The following is a 21,869-nucleotide window of genomic DNA, read 5'->3' as shown; positions in this document are numbered from 1 at the left end:
GGCTCTGATCACTGAGCCTAGCAGTGCTCTTCTTCCAGCCCCCCTGAGAGGCACTAGGGGGCACCCCAGAGCCTCGAGGTGAGAGGAGAGGGTGAAGGAGGCCAGCATCCAGTATTCGGGAATAGCCCAATACAGTTCAGTCCCATGCATTTCCCATAATGTGTTGAGGCTGGTTGGTGGTGTTGTACAAAGAAATACATTAGAAGATATTTTGTAGGTTTTCACAGACTACTTCACCTCTATTTAAGTGGGTCATGTGGCATAAATGGCTTTTTGAAATAATATAAGGGTAAGGGATTTAAATAGAAAAAATATATCATTAATTTAACATTCAAGTATCTACTCCTACACTAAGCATGTCCATTTATCAAAAAAAATGTCTGTGGACTGTGAAGTTTAAGGCTTTTTTTTTCTTTATCTTGAATAATCTAAACTGTTTGTGGTGTTCGTTTTGACGTAGATCATGCTCACCAGATACAGGATCAGATAACCCAAATAGAACTTAAGTAAAAATTCATAATTCATCCTGGCCAGTGTGGCTCAGTTAGTTGGAGAGTCATACCACAAACCCTAAGGTCATGAGTTTGATTCGTAGTCAGGGCACATGCCTAGGTTGCAGGACTGGCCCCCTGTGAGGGCGCACACAAGAAGCAATCAATTACTGTTTCTCTCTAACATGAGTGTTTTTTCTCTCCCTTTCTCTTTCCCATCCTGTCCCTCTCTCTAGAGTCAGTAAGCATGTCCTTGGGTAAGGATAAAAAAATAATAAAAATAAAAATTCATATTTCTACCTTCATCTCTTTTTCTAGGATTCTCTTTAAGAACAAAAATATTTTCACTTTCAGTGTTATATACAAATTAACAGGAATAACATTTTATGACTGTTTTGTCACCTATAATTATGATGTTTAGAGACCTAAAATTTAGTTTAATATATAAGACTATATGATAATTTCAACAAATAATTGGGAACAATTGGTCATCCATATGCAAAAAAAAAGAACCCCAACCTAAATGTAATACCTATAATATAAATCAACTCAAAATGGGTCATAGATCTAAAATGTAAAGCAAAACTATAAAGATTTAGAAGAAAGATATTTTTACTGTATGACCCAGGTACTACTCCTAGGTATCATATTTTGCTGTGAATAATGTGCATTTTTTGCCCAAATTTTTTAGGGGAAAATAACAGTATGCATTATATATGGACATAATAATTATGTGCTATGCTTATAATAATCCCGTGTATAATGTGCACAAAAATGTGGTTGCACATTATACACAACAAAATATGGTATTTACTCTAGAGAAATGAAGCTTTTGTTCATGCTAAAAAACCTTACAGTTGTATCCCCAAAAACTAAATAACACACATGTCCTCCTGTGGGTGAATAGTTAAATACACTGAACTGTAGTTGTATCGTGGAATACTACTCAGCAATAAAAAGGGATGAACACTGATACTGTACAACAGTTCAGATGACTCTCAAAGGCATTATACTTAGAGAAGTCAGCGTTCCATTTTTTACGCCATTCTCAAAAGGACAAACCTGTAGTGACAGAGAACAGATCACTTGTTTCTAAGAATGCAAGAAGCTGTATGTAACTACGATGAGACAGCATAAAGGAGTTTGGGGGATGATAGAGCCATTTTGCATCTAATAATATTAGTGATAGGTACACAGAACTATTCACCCCCAAAAAGGTCAATTTTACCATATGTTAAAACAAAAAGACCCTTTTTTCTTTAGTTTTGTTGTACCTATATGAAAAGATGGATGTTAGCTAAACCTAGTGTGATAACCATTTCACAGTGTATGTAAATCAGTCCATCGTGTGTATGTCTGAAACTTATACAGTGATATGTGTCAGTTATTTCTCAACAAAATTGGTAGGAAGGTTTTTTAATGGAAAAGTATATGTAATAAAGTAATACCATTGGCTTTTCCTCAAAAGAGTTAGAAAATAACAGTTGTTGCTACTATTATTGTCTAAAATGAAGTACTCAACTTGCTAGAAATTTTATTGTATAAGTTACATGAGGGTCCAGAGCTGCCCACAAAACATTTGGATTTTTTTGCTTGTTTTTCAAAAAGCACTTCTGATAACCTCAGTTGCTGTTTTGTGAGATAAATAATAGCACACTTTTTCACATGATAAACTTTTTCCTTTTAATTTAAGAATCAAATGGGCGACTCAAATATCTCCAGCCCTGGGTTACAGCCAAGTACTCAGCTCTCCAATCTGGGAAGCACCGAGACTCTAGAAGAGACGCCACCAGGGTCACAAGATAAGGTTTGTACAGCTAAAGTCCTAGCTTTGTCCAAGACAACAAAATACAGAGTAACATTTTGTGAGGATTTTAATGCGGTGCAGATTTGGTTTGTCATTTATCTTTCAAGGTTTATATGGGCAGCAGAATAATGACCTCTACACACATGATTCCCCCTGGTCCATGTAACTGTCTCTCATCTGGATTTTGCAGTAGTAGCCTCTGCTGGTCTGCAGCTTTTTTGTCCTTGTCACTTCCTTGCCTATGCTTAACCCAGCTGCCAGCGTAATCCTGGCAAAACATCAGTTAGATTGTGGCATTTTTCTGCTTAAAACTCTCCAGTGGTGTCCCATCTTATGCAACAGCCAAGGTCATGGCAGTGGCCCGTGAGGCCCCACTTGGTTTGGCCCCAGCTTCGCTGGCTCTTTTTCCTTTCCCCTCATGTGCCCAACTAGCTCCTGCCATAGGACAGGCCTTTGGGTTTGTTGTTTCCTTAGCCTGGAGTACTTCTCTCCTGTTCATGGCTTGCTCCCTTTCTTCCTTCAGGTCAGTTGTCCTCTATATAGGTGAGGCCTTCTTTGACCTCTCTGTTTTGAATAGTAATTCTTCCCTACCCTGCTGTGCTTTATATTCTTCCTAAGACTTCTACCCTACTAACATACTTTGTGGTCTTCATATATATTCATTGTGTCTCCTCCCCACCAGAATGTAAATTCCCTGGGGGCAGGCAAATTTGTCTGCCAGGTAACTGATGGCTTGATAAATGAACAGATACTAAATAAAACCTAGTTTTTTAATTAAACTTTTTATTTTGAGGTAATTATAAGTTCACATGCAGTTAAGAAATAGGTACATTGTGTCGATATCCATGTAGCCTTTTCCCATTTCCCCCATTGATAACAGCTTGCAAAATACAGCACAATATCACAACCAGGGTATTGACACACTCTACCCATTGAGTTAACATTGTCTCGACTTTATCTGTATTTCTGTGTGTATGCATGTATATATTTAGTTCTGTACAATTTTATATATAAATTTACATACATATATTGTAGCTTTGTGTATCCACCACCAGAGTCAAGATACTGAAGACTTCCGTCACCATAAGGATCCTTTGTGTTGCCCTTTTATTGTTTTTTTTTAAGATTCTGTATTTGTTTTTATATATAGAAGGAGGGGAAGGGAAGGAGAAAGAGAGGGAGAAAAACATCACTGTGGGAGAGAAACATTGATCTCTTGCCCCCCTAGCTGGGGACCTGGCCTGTAACACAGGCATGTGCCCTGACCAGGAATTGAACTGGCAACTTACTGGTTCACAGGGTGATGCCCACCCCACTGAGCCGTACTAGTCAGGACTGCCCTTTTATAGTGGCACTGCCTTTCCTGTTACACCCTTCTTATCTTCCCCTCTCCTCTTATCCTTAACCCCTAATAGCCACTAATCTGTCCTCCAGTTCTATAAATCGTCATTTCAAGAATGTTATATAAATGGTATATACAATTCACCCATTGAAGGACATGTGGGTTTTTATTGGGTTGGCCAAAAAGTTTGTTAATTTTTTTCTGGAATGTGTCTGGTAGTGTGCTTAGCTGTCTTTAACTTCATTTGAAACAATGTTGTTAGATTGTATTGTGACAGCTGTCATATCATAATGCATTCTTAAAAAACTTATCAAAATTGGTGAATTTTTATGTAGCCATTTTAATATTGAAGATGGAAGAAAATACACAACATTTTCAGGATATTATGCTTCATTATTTTAAGACAGGTAAAAACACAACTGAAATGCAAAAAAAAGATTTATGCAGTGTATGGAGAAGGTGCTGTGACTGATGGAACATGTCAAAAGTGGTTTGTGAAGTTTCTTGGTACAAGTGACATTTTGGCCAGGTAATTCTGTCTGTGGGGCTGTGTTATGTACTGGAAGGCGTTTAGCAGCGCCCTGGCTTCTACCCACCAGAAGCCGATAGCTGGAGATAGCCAACATATTCAGAGTATTTAAATCAATAAAGTTACTGGTGAAAATGAAAAATGTGTCTTTTATTTTATGGAAAAAACTAAATGGACTTTTTTGGCCAACCCAATCAATGGTTTTGGGCTAACACAAAAAAGTTTCTAGGAGTATTTATGTGCACATTTGATACATAAACTTTTATTTCTTCAGAGGAAATGCCCAGGAGTGCAAACTTTTAGGTTATTTGGTAATTGCGTGTTTGAGTTTAATGAGAAACAGCTGTAACTGTCTGCCAGAGAGGCTGCACCTGTTACAGTCCCATCAGCAGCTTGTCTGCACTGTGTTTCGGTGTCACGTGATAATCACTTTAAACTGGAGTTTGTCGACTACATTCCTATTCTCCATTTGTACTGAATTTGTCTTTAGGATCCTGAAGCTCAAAAGTGTGTATTAAAAGAGGTGCTGTGTAAAATTTAGTTTTTTGAACTATATATTTTGAGAGGAAGGAAAAGAAGGAGCAGGGTTCCTAGATTCCTCTAGTTTATCAGCCCTGGGTGGTCAGTGAGCCGCCGCCTCTCTTTTCTTTAATCTTGGGGCCCTGAGTCTTGCATTGTCTAACAGTTATTGTGAGACCCAAACGAAGAATCAAACCCCTCAAAAAGTGTCTGAAGAACCACAAAGCATTGTCCATGAAAAGATGAGAGATGAGTGNAGGTGCTGTGTAAAATTTAGTTTTTTGAACTATATATTTTGAGAGGAAGGAAAAGAAGGAGCAGGGTTCCTAGATTCCTCTGGTTTATCAGCCCTGGGTGGTCAGTGAGCTGCCGCCTCTCTTTTCTTTAATCTTGGGGCCCTGAGTCTTGCATTGTCTAACAGTTATTGTGAGACCCAAATGAAGAATCAAACCCCTCAAAAAGTGTCTGAAGAACCACAAAGCATTGTCCATGAAAAGATGAGAGATGAGTGTGGCAAGCCATGGGTGCTCAACCTCGTAACAAAAGTGCAGTGATGGATCTGTAGACGTACAGAATTCAAGTGGTGGGTACTCAAAGAATTGTACCCTCTAATGCGAATAATGCTGATGCAGTTGTTTTTTTCATTTCTTACATACATTTACATTTAAAATTCCATTTTCTAGAACAAAGTGGCAACATTTTCTAAAATACCGAGTTATATGCATATTGTGAGAAGCCATGTGATTAACTAAAATTAGCTTAAATCCACAATCAGTCCCTACTCAGAGACAGCACATTTGGTTTTGTAACACTGCCATATAGTGCTGAGAAACAAGGCCCTCAAGCCTTAATAGTATTAAATTCCATTTCAGTTTCATAATTTGTTTATTAAAATTTTCTTGGGACTATTTCCCTAGTTGGTTTTGTATTTTTGTGTATTCAGTTTACTTACCAGGTAGATCTGTTGTGGTCACAGTAGAGTCAAACAAATAAGAAATTCTAAACTGAATTTCATATTTGTGGGGTGGGGTAGGGAAGGAACACGCGTAAAACCCGACGTAGTAGATGAGAATTCTTTTGTGCCTGCTGTTGCTCACTGAATTCCATCTTCCAAGGGCAGTAAACAGTCAGGCTAACATCAGTGTCAGTGAGACAGTGTAGAACTTCTCTGAGAACCCAAGCTTTTAAGCATATTCAGACATGAGGGAAAACTAAAATTTCACCGCTTCTCTGGATGATGGAAGATGAATCCATGAATAAAAATGCCCGACTGCTGGAGGAATAGAACCTGTCTTGCTTGTCATCAGGTCCTCCCCGGTGCAGAGACTGTAAAGGTGTTGGGAGCTTGTGCGGCAAAGCGCACTCTGCTTACTCAGCCTCTTGTGACTGATTCAGCCAGTTCCGTATTTTCAAAAGGTGTTACATTTTGACCTGTAGCTACCTCTAATCAAGCTTAAGCTGCACCTCTGTTTTCCAGGGATTAATATCACCATTCAGTTGATTTGGTAACCTATAGTCTGCTTAATTGATATCTTAGTATGGTGCTATAATGGTGAGAATGTGGACTGCGTTGTTAGAACTAGAGTAGAATCTGGTTGTGTTATTGTATTTGGGCGGCATCTAAACTGGCAGTAATAATAGTACTTGCCCTCATTGATTAATAGAGTAATGCACTTAGTGTGCATAGCACAGGGTCTTAACATACAGTGAGCATTGTCTGTGATAACTTATTACCATCACACCCTTATTTATTCCTTCTTATGGGAGATAACCTCTGAAACCCTAATGCTTTACCACACACCCTACTCTAGAAAAAGCGGTGGAATCAGATTCTGGCCTGGCAGAAGTTGTAGGAGGCAGCATTGAGAAATCTGGGAACTGTCTGCTTTTGCAGTCCAGGTTCAGGGTTCCACCATATAGTTTCCTTTTTTTAATATGAAGTACATTTAAAATCATTAGAAATACATATTTTTAAGTGTAAGTGTAGAAATATTCCGCATGTAGATGCAGGACATTTTTATTGTTCAAAAGTTGACTCATGTTCCACTAGACAGGTAAAAATTGCTACCCCAGATGATGCCGTTCTTTTTTATCTTTTTTTCTTGTTTCTTTTTTTTTTAACTGATACAAGGAATGGGGAGGGAGAGAGAGAAACATTGATTTGTTGTTCCGCTTATTTATGCATTCATTGGTTGATTCTTGTATGTGTTCTGAATGGAGATCAAACCCTCAACCTCGGTGTATCAGGACAGTGCTCTAACCAACAGCTACCCAGCCAGGGCTTGGATCTTGCCATTCTTGAAGCTTAAGGTGTATTTCATGGTAAGGTTTCTGCATGTTTTATTGTTGGATTGCTCCTTTTCTTATAACATAAAAATACTATTCTTACCTTGAAAAGACTTAAGTTTCTGCCAGATAGTCTCAGTATGGTCTGTGTTTTACAAAGCAGTCATATCTAAATGTTGGTTTCTGTCCATACATACGAGAGTATATTTGTATACGTCTGTAACAGAATGTGGTGGTTAAGATCTACATAATTTACATTAATGAATGAAAATCAGTGTAGTTTTTTAGCACTTTTTTTGCCAGACGTCTTGATCATTTTGTTCTAAACATACTGATTATAAAAAGGAATTAACCCAACTCAAAAATAGGCAAAGGACTTGACTAGACATTTCTCCTAATAAGATATACAAATTGCCAGCAAGTATTGGCTTAGAATATGGAAAAAGTGGAACTCTCTTGCTTTGCTGGTAGTAATGTAAATGGTACAGTAGCAATTCCTCAAAAAGTTAAATGTTAGAATCACCATATGATCTAGCGATTCTATTCCTGGACATATACCCAAAAGGATTAAAACTGATGCTTCTACACTGATATTCATAACAGCATTATTCACTATAGCCAAAGGATAGAAACAACCCAACTGTCAGTCATCAAAAAAATGGGTAAACAAGATGTGGTGTATGCATTCAGTGGAATGTCATTCAGCCTTAAAAAGAAATGACATTCTGACACATGGCTACCACATGGATGAACCTTGAAAACATGCTAAGTGAAATGAGCCAGTCATCAAAGGACAAACACTGTATGATTGTGTTTATATGAGGTACCTAGAATAGACAAATTCATAGGAACAGTAGATTGATATTATCAGGTGCTGTGGGTGGGGCAGTGGGAGAAGGAGAAAAATGGAATTGTTTAATAGGTACAGAGTTTCTATTTGGCTTAATGAAAAAGCCTGGAAGCAGATGGTGGTAGTTACACAACATTATGAATGTACTGAATGTCACTGAATCTTAAATATGGTTGTAGTGGTAACTTTTGTCATGTATATTTTATCATAATTTTTAGAAATGGGGGGGCGGTATATCTACACTCATCAATAGACATTTGTGATGCCAGGGATCCAGTAGTGAATAAATCACAGTGGTCGGCGTGGGCAGTGGCACCTATACATTCTAGTTCAGTTAGGTGGCCTAGAGAGAAAGGAAAGTCTGTCCCATGTGAGAATTCATTGTCTAGCCCTGGCTGGTGTGGCTTAGTGGGTTGAGCACCAGCCTGCAAACCAAGGGGTTGCCGGTTCGACTCCCAGTCAGGGCACATGCCTGGGTTCCAGGCCAGGTCCCTGGTGGGGGGGGTGCATGAGAGGCAACCACACATTGATGTTTCTTTCTCTTTCTCCTTCCCTTCCCCTCTGTATAAAAATAAATAAAATCTTTTTAAAAAAGAATTCATTGTCTATTTTTAATTACATTGAATGAATTTGAGATGTGACCAGTGAGTTTTAGACAAACAGCTATGTCTTTAATGCCTCCTTGCGTCGGGGAACAACAGGGTGGGTTATAACAGCACAGCCCTGGTATCCCGTCAGGGGGCTCTGCTCCTCTTTGCATTGTGGGGGCATGATATTCCAGAGGATTTGATGAACTTTTAACATCCCAACATATTTTTTGATGTTCCTTAAAACATCTCCCAACACAGGTTTATTCTGACTGGTGGTGAAGACTGCTGTGTTCACTTCCATGTACCGACTGCTTGTTGGGCACCAGATGTTATATTGGGAACTTAATTTTCATAACAGGTGGTGAGGTGATTACCACAGTTGCCCCCATTTTTCAAGTGAGGGAACTAAATACAAAGATAATATAATTTTTCTATTTAAAATCTGGGGATTAAACCCAAGTACCTTTGATTTCAGACCATAAGCTCTACAGTTTTTTCAGAAGCAACAATGTGAGGAAATGAAAGCATGCAAAATCTGCATTGTGTGAGACGTCAGTGCTGCCTTGCACTTGAAGTGGGATTCTGAGTCTGGGAGATCCCAGAAAGCGCTAGGAAAGGCTGTGATGAGACGGTCCTTCTGATCGCACTACAGGTCCTTCTGATCGCACTACAGGTCCTTCTGATCGCACTACAGCGTTGCTGCTGGGGGCGGGACTTGCGACTCAGGGCTTCCCTCACTTAAAAAACTCTTGTCACATGCACTTCCGAGATTCGTTAGATTTTGAGTATTAGTAGAATTCCCTTTACTGAATATTTTCTAGGGTAAAACTGGTATGAAGTTACAGTTCTTCATGGCTGGAGGAGGCACCTGCCTCTTCTTCAACCGCAGTGACATGGCACCGCCTTCCTTCTCCTCAGACCTGCTCTGCCACCTCTCACCCAGCGGCATGCGCTTCATTTCCTGTCCCTCATGTAAACTGCCCTGCATCCTCTCGCCTCGGCACTGGCCTTCCTCTGTTGTTTCTCCTTGACAAAGGGCATCCCAGCCCTCTCCTCTTAAGAGCCGGTGGCCAGTAGGCTCCCTCCCTCTTCTCTTCCCAACAACCGCCACCATAGCACAATGCCCTTGGCACCTGGCAAAGTCAGCGTTTTTTAAAGATTTTAATTATTTAGTTTTTAGAGAGGGGGGAAGGAAAGGAGAAAGAAGAGGAGAGAAACATCAACGTGTGGTTGCCCCTTGCATGCCCTCCACTGGGGACCTGGCCTGCAACCCAGGCGTGTCCCCTGACTGAGAATCGAACCAGCGACCTTTTGGTTCACAGGCCAACACTCAACCACTGAGTCACACCAGTCAGGGCAAAATCAGTAATTGTTTGTCAAATGGATGAAACAAACATTTGCCTAGGAAAAACGGGGCTCATTTTTCTGTAGAAATGTGGTCATACCATAGAACTACCATGATTATACTTCACTTGCAGTTGCTTTAGCTTTTATAGACTTTGAGGCCCTAGAAATCATGCATTTCAACAAATTGTTTTTTTTTTCATAAAAATATCTGAACAGCTAAGTAGTCTACACACTTTAGAAATAAAATCGTAAATGAAGGCCACTTATAATGACCTCAGAAGTACTGTTGAGTACTCAAACAGTACTGTGTTGTCTAAGTACTTAGGTTTGCCCCCCACTAGAACAGAAGCACTAGTGGGACTTTGGTTACTCCCTTCACTGTCCCTGGGCCTAGGTCGGAGCAGGACCGGCACCCTGTGGGTTCTCGGTAGAGGCTACGTGAACAGGCAGAACTGTGTGGAGGTGCAGGAAAGCTCATGAATGGAAAGCGCGAATACTTCTTTAAATCATGGCTGTGGTGTCAGTAAGCCAGATCAGAAGAATATATGTAAATTTAACATTTTCAGCCTTAAATGCTTTGGCTTTTCTTAAGAATTCTGTGATTTGGCAGTAGGATGAGGAATGGCCTATTTGTTTTAAATGGTTACATTTATTTTCTGGTATCTGAGACCCAGTTCTCGAGGTGCCAGTGCCTAGTTTTTTATCAAAAACAGTGAGAATAAAGGTAGGATTACTTGATCAGCACTTGGTCCTTCTCTCTTCCTGAGTGTGATTTCCCGGTGTGTGTTGTTAACATGGGGCAGTAGGCATAATTAACTTTGTAGTAAGGTAATTGTCCCGTCACCTGATCTCAATCACATGCCTAGAAAAAAAAGAATTCTAACATTATCATCTGGAGACCCTAAAACTTTAATTTTACTACTGATGAAGATTTCTACCCACCAGCTGGGAGAGGCCAGCTGTACCTTGGCCTTTATTGCTAGTACATCTTTAGTTCCATTTTCTTATTTTCAGAGTCCATCATCATTGCTTCTGCAAACTGTTTTTGGTTGATGGAAAAAAGGTTAGTTAACACTGGTTTGCAAGAGATTTCTTTCATTAGGTGGTTTGCTTTGTTTTTCAGTCTGCTCCATCTGGACACAAACATCTGACAGTGGAAGAGTTATTTGGAACTTCTTTGCCAAAGGAACAGCCAACGGTTGTGGGTCTGGATTCAGAAGAAGTGGAAAGGCTGCCAGGAGACGCCTCTCAGAAAGAGCCCAGCTCATTCCTACCGTTTTCCTTTGAGCAATCAGGAGGGTCCCTTCAGTCAGAACACCTGGGTGTCCGTCCTGTTGCCCACCATTCAGTCCAGCCTGAAGTCACCTCCCCGGTGCTGATCACTCCTGCCTCCATCTCACAGCCCAGTGAAAAGCAGGCCCCAAGCTATGCGATCCCTTTGCGCCCTGGGCTCAGTCCCACTCTACCAGCAGAAGCGCCTACTGTGCAGGTTCCCGCCAGCTTACCCCGAAACACCACCATGATGCAGGCAGTGAAGACCATACCTAGACAGAGGTCTCCACTCCTGAGTCAGCCAGTCCCTGAGCTGAGCCATGCCAGCCTGACTGCCAGCCAGAGCCCCTTCAGGGCCCCACTGAGCGTGACAAATACCGCTGGAGCATCCCTCCCAAGTGTTGATCTTCTCCAGAAACTCAGGTTGACTCCACAGCATGACCAAATACAGACACAGTCACTTGGGAAGGGTGCAGTGGCACCCAGCTTTTCTCCAGCAGCCAGCCAGCTGGCCACGCCGGAGAGCTTCATAGAGCCTCCCCCTAAGACGGCAGCAGCGAGAGCGTCCACCGCCCTGAACAACATGGTGCTTGCTCCCCTTCAGGTACTGGCAGCAGGGTGGGCGCTGTAACTGAGTGGGGTGAAACTGGAAAGACCAGTTTTGATTGGCATGAGACAGTCATTTTATTTTATTATTTTATGTGTTTTTTTTTTTTTTTTAGGGGAAAGGGAGGAAGAGAAACATTGATGTGTGGGAGGAAACATCAATCAGCTGCCTCTCATGCCCCGCAACTGGGGACCGGTCTGCAACCCAGGCCTGTGCCCTGACCGGCAACCTTTCTGTTTGCAGGATGACAGCCATTTCACTAAGCCACACCAGTCATGGCTGAAGTCATTTTAACGAGACAGCTATTGAGCCCTGGCTGGTATGATTCAGTAGATTGAGTGCCAGCCTGTGAATCAAAGAGTTGCCAGTTCAATTCCCAGTCAGGGCATATGGCTGGGTTGCTGGCCAGGTCCCTGGCAGGGGGGTTGTGAGAGGCAGCCACACACTGATGTTTCTCTCCCTCTCTGTCTCCCTCCTTCCCCTCTAAAAATAAGTAAATAAAATCTTTTTTAAAAAAAGAGAGACAACTATTGAGCGTGTCAGGGTCTAGAAGAAAGGAGAGGTCAGAAGTCCTGTAGTGAACAGCCAAATTGACAAATGTTATAATATAATTCTACTTCCCCAAATTATTCCTTGATAAAAGCTGAGAAACTATTTTCCTATCAGGATGTGCACTTAGGTTTTTTTTTTTTTTTTTTTTTTTGGTTGTGTTTGCCTGATAATTCCTGAAGTCCACATTTGACTCAGGACCGCCCAGATCCAAATTATCCCAGTCGTTGATCAGTTCCCAACTCCCTCAGTGCGCGTTCAGTCCTGCCTTGTGCCAGGCACACTCGGGTGCTGTAAGAGCACCCCAGGTTTGGAGGTATGATAAAGCTTCTTGGTGAACTGATGTTCAGCTGAGATGTGAAAGCTCAGTAAAAATTAGCCAGACTTTTCCCAGAGATGTGAGAAGTGTTTGAGGCAAGGGGAGTAGCATGTGCAGCCCTGGGGGTGAGAAGGCATTTGCTAAACTCAGTCATAGTGTGACTGGGTCTCCTGTAGGAAAAAAACTTGGGGGAGATGGTGTTTGTTGATGAGCAAGACATTGTAAATTGTGTTACAGAGTCAGAGGTTTGTCCTCAGAGCCCTGGGGAATCTTTCCAGGGCTTTGAGGAAAGGATGGTATGATGGGAAAGGAGAAGACAAGTAAGGTGACCCATCAGGGAGGAGACTATAGCAGTCACCCGGACTTGAGTTGGTGGAGGCCTGAATGGGGGAACGTGGACAAGCAGATTTGTTTAAAAATGTGATTAGTGAGGCTTTGTGGCAGATTAGGAGCAAGGGGGTGATGTTCCCGATCTCAGCTGAAGATCAGTTTCACCAGGAAGCTTTATTTGACCACATGTCTCCAAACCTGGGATGCTCTCACAGCACCTTGCCGTGCCAGGCAAGAGGCAGCTGCTCAGAGTCCTGAGGGAGCTGGGCACTGAATGATTTTAAGGTTGATGAGTTTTGAGATCACAGAACTGAAGGGAGGTAGCGCCCTCTACTGTAATTGTATTGCTTACTTTTCAAGATCTTAGCCTCCTCATGCCTTTAATAGTAATAACCCCCAATCTTAACATATTACTGAATAATGTTTAGAAGAGCCCATCATACTAATGGTATGTTATTTCTCAGTTAATGGGATATTTTGTTTTGTACTTTTGAAAGAGGAAATTTAGTATCTTGGTTTCATTATTCAGTTGTCATTTTGGGCCATTTCTGTTGAGACGCAGATGAAGCCCGTTTAATGCTACCTGCCCAGAGTTTAAATTACCAGATCAAGAGGTATGCTGCCAGGATCTTGCATCTCCGAAGGCTCAACAGCAAAGATATGCTTGGTCTGTCTCCAGCTCTTAGGAAGAGACACAGGTTCCAGCTTTCTCCTTAGTGATATTTTACAGGCTTTGCACACACCTCCCTGGAGAACTAAAGAGGTGAGGACCTGTCCTGCCACTCTCATCCTGCGGTCAGTTCATCAGTTGTGTTGCTGCGAGTTCCTGTCAGCCTCCTCCCTCAGGAATCTAGGAACTAGTTAGTGTGAACTCCTGCTAGTGTTTCCTGTTGCTCACCTGCCTTTTTCCCCAGGAACCAGGAGGTCTTCGTTGAAATGTACTGCGTCTGTTCATCTTTCTTTTTTAAACATTGCAGTCTATGCAGCAAAACCAGGATCCTGAAGTTTTTTCCCAGCCAAAGTTGTTATCCAGTGCCATCCCGGTAAGGACTCCCATTTTCCAAAGAACACATTATGTTTAAGTTCTGCAGAATATGAAGTACTTGAGTGAAATGTTTTAGCTTTCAAGCCTAGGCCCATTGTAGATAGCCCTCCTAGGCCAGGCTCCCCCAGCTCCCTAGAGTTCACTGCCATGACCTATGTGTAAGACCTCATGCCATCTCTCTGAATGGATGTCTTCCCTGTGGGTGCAAGAGTGGTGTCAGCCAGGGGTGGACAGTCACTCAGTGTTTTTGAATGGGTGACTGCTGAGAGCACGTCAGTCAGGTTCTCTGAGTGGGACAGTCCTTTCCCTGGAAGAGCCGTGATGTCCCTCCCAGGTAACAGAGGGCAGTGTCACTACCTGCTGCACTGCTGTCACTGGCCTCCCACTGCTCTGATGACAGAGCCTCCCAGGTCTGTGTGTTCTGTCCCTCTCTTGTCCTCCTGGCCCCATGTTTTGAAATTTGTTCCCACCCTCCATCACCTACCAGCCTTGAAATGCACACTTATTTCTTTCCGTTCCTAAAATTTTGCATTCCCATTTGCCTTTGAACCCTCATACCTCTCCTCAAGCCTCAGATTTTAAACTAAAGACGGCTTCTGGCTGGGCTTGCCAACTGGTCATTTCTGTATCCTGTCCTGCTGCATGGTGATCAGCAGGAGCTCTCAGCCCAGTGCTGCACCAAAAACAGGCTAAATGGCTCAGACACCGAAACTATAACCCTTAAAACTGTGGCAGGCTCTGTGCTGTTCATACATAAGAAAGGTGACAGGGGAAAGGGAAATGTAGATCTCTTGTTTGTTTTATCAGATGTGAGAATTACTAAAAATTATTGAGCCCTGGCTGGTGTAACTCAGTGGATTGAGCACAGGCCTGCGAACCAGAGGATCGCAGTTCGATTCCCAGTCAGGGCACATTCCTGGGTTGCAGGCCATTTCCCTGCAGGCCAACTCCCAGCAGGGGATGCACGAAAAGCAACCATACATTGATGTTTCTCTCCCTCTCTCCTTCCCCTCTAAAGATACATAAATAAATAAAATCTAAAAAAAAAAAAGAACTTAAAAAAAATTATTGGTGTGTTTTGATGATTAGCACATCCAGATGTGGGGAAGGAGGTGGATGTTAATTTTAAAGAAATTGTATCTTTGATATCTGCAATGGTATAGTAAATTAATCAAACACTTCAAAGAAACTAATATTTATGTAACTGGATTTTTTAATAATCTTCTAATTGAAGTAAAATTTACATGTAATAAAATGCAGATTTTTATGAATTTTGACAAACGTATACCCCTGGAGTAACATTTCCATCACCCCAGAAAGTTCTGTGCCCTCTTCCAGTCATTTCCCTGCCCCCCATGTAAAAACTTTACATTTTAATTTATAATAGCATTGTTCATGTTGTGCGTACCATGCTGACTATCATATTTCCCTTCTGTGGTGATCGGACTTGGCTTCCCATAATAGCTCTACAGCATTCTTATCACATAAATGGGCTTCCCGACCAGATAGAAAATGCTCAGATGCTTCTGCTGAATGCTCATCTGAACTCTACATAGTCACATTGGACTCTGCTCCAGTCTCCACTGCTTATCAGGTTATCAGGGATTTCCTACTCTGGGCCTGGCTGCTGGCTTCTGCAGTTTGGTACAAAACGACCACTGTTTCCCTACAGGTTGCAGGCCCTCCACTGGTTACTGCAACGACCACTGCAGTGTCTTCAGTCCTGCTGTCCCCAAGTGTTTTCCAGCAGACAGCTGCAAGGGCCACAGACCTAGAGAGGAAAGCAAGCTCCCCTTCTCCTCTAACTGTTGCAACATCAGAAAATCAGAGAAAGCCTTCCATTATTCTCAGCAAGTCTCAGCTTCAGGATACATTAATACATCTAATCAAGGTATGTAGGATATTAATTTAGTCTTTGAATTTTCTTTTTTTTTTAATTTAAAAACATAAGTTCTTAGAAATTAGGTCATAAAGTACATTAAGGTCTAGCTGGGAGTAATATTTCTCTCTTTCTGAGCCTATATTCCTGGTGGAAGAATATCTGAGCAAATTCCAAAATATTAATCATGGTTTTTCCTGGGCGGTGGGGTGATCCTTTGGGTGACTCTTTGGGTGACTGGTTATACATATCATTTATACAGCTTATTTTTCTAAGCTGTTATCAAGGGTGCAGTTCTGATGAGGTCACTGGGACATTACCTTCTCTTGCAGAATGACTCCAGCTTCCTCAGTACACTGCATGAGGTCTACCTGCAGGTTCTGACCAAGAACAAAGATAACCACAACCTATGACTGGAGCAGAGATCAGTCTGAAGACAGAATCTCAACCTCAGAAACTAATGGGCCTCGTCGTGGAAACTTCTAAACAAAACGTTGAGTTTTGAGAATCCTGAGACTGAGCCTATGAGAAAGAGACTCCTTTCTTAAGAATGTTTTCCAAGTCACGTGCTCAGTGGTAGTGGAGGTTTCACTGTGAAGCATCACCAGCAGACCTTTGTTTTGACAAAGAAAAAAAGAAAAGAAATGACCATTGTGTTAAGTTGTGTGGGTGTTTTCATCAGCTGTAAGCAAGTATGTGAAATAAGGAATCTGATTTTCAGCTGCTTTCACTTTCAAGGTCTTAGGAAGGAAGTATCACCAGCCTTGCAGCAGAGTTCAGCCCATGCCGCATCCCTTTCCTCTTCTGTCCCCCTGGAAACTTGAGCATTAGGCCGATAATCAGGTTCTGAACAGAGCAGAAGGCAGCTCTGTGCAGTGTAGCTTCTAGTCGTAAAAGATCAGTGTTGAAATTGACAGGTGAAGACTGATTTGTTCAAATGAAGTGTATATTTCCTATGAATGCCTCAGTTGGGCCTTTGAAGTTCTGAAAGTTGTGTTTTGTTTTTAGGTGTCCTTGGTGCTGACATGCAGCAGGCTCCCAGGGTCCTGTCGGCCCTGCGGTGGCATAGAGCAGGCATGCTGCACCTTCGAAGCAAAGGCTGGGGCTAGTAAAGCTCAAATTTCTATCAGAAATCTTCACTTTAAGTTAAACTCTCCAGTGGTTTCGAAAATGTTACATTTGTGTGTGAAGCATAGCCTTATTTTCCTTTTCTGTGTAAACACAGAAGTCATTGTTGATTGTTTTCCTTAACACTTTGACAAAGGACCAGTGGACCAATCTGACAAAGCCATTTCTGGTTCCATTCCTCGAGTCTACTGAGAATAATTTTGAAGCTATGCAGAAAAGGGAGCTGTTACTCACACTGCCCTTACTTTACTGTAGTATGTGGAGTTAAAACAAAGTGGAATTTAGAACTTTACCAATGTATTCCTAGGCTGTGACTACTTTTGCAGCCCAAAGTGTGAAAATATGTAAAGATGCTTTGTTATGCTGCTATTAATCTGCCATGATTTATATTTATTCTTTTATGGCATGTAATGGTGATTAGTAATATTTTAATGTAGACTTTGGTTTATTTCAGCAATCGTAATTTTAAGATATTCTTTGAATGAAAGTGTCTTCGTTTCTATGATACAGGTCATTTTGTAGTATTTAACCAATTAAGATGCACTGCTTACTTTTCTGAGCACCATTTAGTGATTGGGTGAAACCCAGTGGCTCCACCAGCTGGCGTGAGCACTGGCTGTGAATGACGCGGACGGGTGGGGCGGTTCCTCGGGAACAACCGTTTAAGCTTTAATGGTAACTCAATCATTAAGTCCATAGATTTTTTTTCCTAGCTGAGATTTTAGAAAATTACTTGTGAATTACACACTTGTTTTAGTTCAGTCTTAGTTTTGTAGCAAGAGTGCTTCGTGTGATTGGCTCTTGTTAGTCTGCACATGCTTCCTGGGCAGCTTTTCTTCTCGATTTAGTGCATCCGCCTAGTTGTGTGTGGATTGTGCAGAGGTCGGGAAGCCTTGTAAGTTCTCATACTCAGTTAGGAATAGCTTGTTTACAAAGGTAGTGTGTAAATTCAGCAACCAAAAATGAATTGCTCGTGTATCACAGGGAAAGAGAAGAGTAAGGTACGGAGAGTCACACCAGGAGACGGAGCCACGTGATTGTTCTCCAGTAACAGCTGCACCGTAGGTTTGATCACACCCCAAGTTTAGTCGTAGTGGGCTCTGGTGTACAGACGCATCAAGGGATTCTTGTTATAATAGACATTTGAATTGAAATGATGACTCAAGTAGGTAGAACATTAGGGGAGTTAAGAGAGACTATCCTAAGGAGGGTTTGTAATCAAATCTTAATTTTCATCCTTTAAGGGAATAAATATGGTAGATGATCAAGAGAATTTGTGATAAGGTTTTCATAATGTGAAAGTAAACTTTTAAGTGCCCAAGTCATGGAGACTTGAAAAGGGTATGCCTGTTTCAACTTCCAAATTTATATATTCAAAGCATGTATATAAAGTTCAGAAGCCAGAAGTTCACCATCATGATTACCAGGAAGTTAAGGCCAGAATGAGTTCCTAGAAAAGTCAGGCCAAGCCTGGATAATTGCACTTGGATACCTCTGGCTCAAAAGTCCCAGTTCAGTTGCCTTATTCCTCTTTCAGGCGCACTCTCCAGAACCTCGTGCTAGCTTGGGTTGCATGTTTACATTGCTACAGTGTCTTTACTGGGACCCTAGTTGAATCATAAGGGACACCAAAACAGAGATGCTTATTGCTAGGCTTTGCAGAACTCCAGGTGACGCGCATTTAGGCCACCCTGTGTATCTGTGTGCCCACCTCCACCCCGGGGGCGGGGGTGTTACTGCTCTTCTGTTGCAGTTCCTGTGATGTCTTTGAATGGACTCCTGCACCTCCCAAATGACCTTGTTGTTCCTTTAAGGCAGGAACTCCTGAGATTTGTAAGGTGTGAGTTTGAACCCTGAGTTTTCAGATGACTGTCAGTGTCAGGAGAAGCATTTCGTTCTGCCTGCATGTGAATGTCCACAGCTTTCCTTCTGAGGCTTTTGGGTCACCATCACAGAGAGCTGTTTTGTTAAGAGCCTAAGTTGACCTGGGTCCTTCTCTGCCCGAGGATGCCACAGGCTTAGTTTAGGGTGTGTCGGACCCAATTTTGCATGTCAGACATTTGTTCTTTTTCTGCCTATGTTTTCTTGTAAAAACTATAACCCCCATCAAATCCTGTACTAGGTATTTTTAAACAATGCAGCTTTATCACTCTCCTCCCCAAAGAATGTAGTTTGAAATTTTCTCATTTTGGTAATAGAGGCCATAACTGCCACTGTATTACTAATAATGCAACATGAAATTGAAGGTGCCTAACTGCTTACAAAAAATGAAATCAGCCATCATACTGTAACTCTGGGCAAAATGTAGAAACACAGAGGAATAGGAGGTGGCACAGGCATGAGTGGACCCAGTCCCTGTGAGTAAAGACAAGGAATCAAAGGGACATGTGTCCTGCGTTCTTGTTGCACATTTGCTGCTGAGCATGTGTTTCTTAACCATCTTTGGTTTTCTTCGCTTGTATTCAGAGTAGCTTGTGCCCTGAGTTCAGGTGTCTAAAATGTTAAGATCTGCACCAAGTTAAAACAACCAACACTGGGCTTTTGAAAGGCTGTCCTTGAGAACGTTTCCCTGAGTTCACTGGGGCCTTGAGGAGCCTGTTTTTCAGCAAGAAAATGTGTGCAATGTTTCACTTGGTTTTGTATTTGATCTGATACTTTCATTAAATGCTAAGATGCAATGTCCTTCACTTAGAGTGAGGAAAATGCAAAGTTGTGTTCCTTTTATCTGCGATTCCTTAAATGTGTTTTTAAAGTACGTGTTCTAAATGGTTTTTTATTCTGTATTACTGCTTTGGCCACGTGGCTCTCATGACTTTCAGTGTATCAGTCTCAGCTCCCCGGGGAGGCGGGGGCCAGAAGCTCTGGACTTGCAGCAAGGTTTTTGTTCCATGAGCTCAGAACTGCATCATCAACATTTTTAATGGTATGAATTTTGTACCATCTGTGTATGTTTGCAAATATTAAGTTATTACATGTTTTCAAATGAGCATTTTTCATCCTAAATTTTATATGTTTGCAAATATATTTTTTTAATAAAAGTTCAAAACCAAGTTTTAGCACCTAATAAATTTTAGTTGTGTTTTTATTTAATTTATAAGAGTGGAATCTTCCGAATGACTTGTTCTCCTTTGCCAGAGCCTAATACTGGGGAGGTGGGGTCGGGTGAGAGAACTGAGGCAAAACCTTTGCCTGCCTGTGTCCAAGCTGTCCCGGCCTGCCGGTCACGGCACGCGGAAGCCTTAGATGAGTGGACATCTGAAGAATCTCTTCCCCAGAGGTTTCCCCAGGTGGAGGGTACATACAGTTCTAGTCACGGCCAAAACCACCGTTTTACAGGAGACTTTACAGTTTGGGTCATTTCCCAAATTCACGCAGTTTGTATTGACTTTCCGTTGTGTGCCAGGCATCTAGGACAATAAGGAAAGAGGTGAGGGAAGTGGAATGTGGTTATTATGGGAAATAGAGAAAAGTTTAAAGAAAAATGGGTTAATCATGTATCTCCCTAATAATTGTTAACTTTTTAATGTTTCCAAACAGGATTCTCCCCCAAATGTTCGCCATACCTGCCTGCTTTCTTAGAGCAGAGCGTATGCTAACTCTTGCTTGATGACCGTTTTTATTCACACACACACAGCAGCCATCGTTCATGTTGTGTGCTCATTCAACCCTTACGGATTGCTGTCTCGTTATCTTCTCCATCTGCACAATAACCCATTTTAGGGAGAAGGAAGCTGAAGCTGAGAATGATTGAGGTTATGTGCCAAAGGCTACTTATTAAGCCCATGGTGGCCCGAGGACCTGAAGCCACACCAACCAAAGAGCTGCTAGAAGTCCTTGCTTGACTCCGTGGCCTCCATGATTGAGTGTTCTGGGTTGCTGTGTATAGTTTCTTAGGTCACTCATTACCACAACTTATCAAAAGCTAGAATGAGCCCTGGCTGGTGTAGCTCAGTGGATTGAGCATGGGCCTGTGAAGCAAAGGGTCTCTGGTTCGATTCCCAGTCAGGGCACATGCCTGGGTTGCAGGCCAGGTCCCCAGTAGGGGACATATGTGAGGCAGCCACACATTGATGTTTGTCTCCCACTCTTTCTCCTTCCCTTCCCCTCTCTCTAAAAAAAAAAAAAAATCTAGAATGATTTACTCACCTGCTGCTTTTTATCTGTCGTGACCTGGGAAACCAGGTAACTAATCCATTGGAATTTTGTGAAAAAACTCAAGGCAGTGGGTACTGAATAAGCTGTAGAGGATGGGGTTGTAGGTTTCTGGGTTGTTTCCACTGATGTTTTCACTCCATCAGTGGATCCTGATTCGTAGATTAAGTCTTGCTAACAACCTGATGTTTAAGTAAGGAAACAGTAAGAGATTATTGAGGCTTCTGGGAAACAAATGTTTATCCCAGGAACAGCCTGTCTCGCCTACCGTTGTAAATGAGAAGCTAGAAATTGGACCGCCAGGTGGTCCCTGAGGGAAGCCCACCTTCAGACAAAGCCAGGTCCTTGGGAGGCTGAAGGGAAGAGCGCAGAAACTGTCACTGACACAAAGCCTGAGACTCAGTCTACATCTGCGTCTCAGACGGCGTCTGTTGGGTGACCTCGTATGTGCGGTGTGAAGGGGCCTAACAGGCCTCTCGAGAGCTGAGACCAAGTCAAGATTCTAAACTTCTTTGAGTCTGCTGAGTGGAGTTAGGCCAGCAGACAGCAGCTGCCACACACAGAACCCGCAGTGAACCCGTGCTGTCCCCACACTGGCGGGAGGAGAGGGCTCCGAGCCCCACGGGCGCCTTACCCCTCTTCGGCTTCTCCAGGTAACTTCACTAAAAGTGAAGGTGACTGGTAAGAGATTCCACCAACAGAAGCAGAATAGCTTGAAAGGAGAGCATACAAAGTGAATGTGGTAGTCATACCATGTTTGACAAACATTTCTTTCAGGTGAGTTTAAATAAACTGGAAGTGTAATTCCACAGGGAATCAGAACTGAC

The 21,869-nt window shown here is 42.2% G+C and overlaps 1 protein-coding gene across 2 annotated transcripts in view; it reads left to right on the top strand.

Annotated features, from left to right (window-relative positions):
* Positions 1–17,839, top strand: part of DCP1A (decapping mRNA 1A) — a 54,952-nt gene extending 37,113 nt beyond the window's left edge. The window contains exons 6-10 of one of the 2 annotated variants that reach the window (XM_037040677.1): positions 2,185–2,298; positions 10,885–11,637; positions 13,816–13,881; positions 15,556–15,774; positions 16,095–17,839. In XM_037040677.1, the coding sequence (XP_036896572.1) occupies positions 2,185–2,298; positions 10,885–11,637; positions 13,816–13,881; positions 15,556–15,774; positions 16,095–16,175 (1,233 nt within the window). In that variant the 3' untranslated portion in view covers positions 16,176–17,839. The remainder of the gene's footprint in view (positions 1–2,184; positions 2,299–10,884; positions 11,638–13,815; positions 13,882–15,555; positions 15,775–16,094) is intronic. The other variant, XM_037040678.1, reaches the window with a different exon arrangement.
* Positions 17,840–21,869: the final 4,030 nt, after the last annotated feature.

This window comes from Sturnira hondurensis, unplaced genomic scaffold (assembly GCF_014824575.4).
Source record: "Sturnira hondurensis isolate 20B ecotype Veracruz unplaced genomic scaffold, ASM1482457v3 Scaffold0002840, whole genome shotgun sequence".
NCBI classification, from domain to species: domain Eukaryota; kingdom Metazoa; phylum Chordata; class Mammalia; order Chiroptera; family Phyllostomidae; genus Sturnira; species Sturnira hondurensis.
The sequence above is the reverse complement of the archived record's forward strand: the minus strand, read 5'-3'. Positions and strand labels throughout refer to the sequence as shown.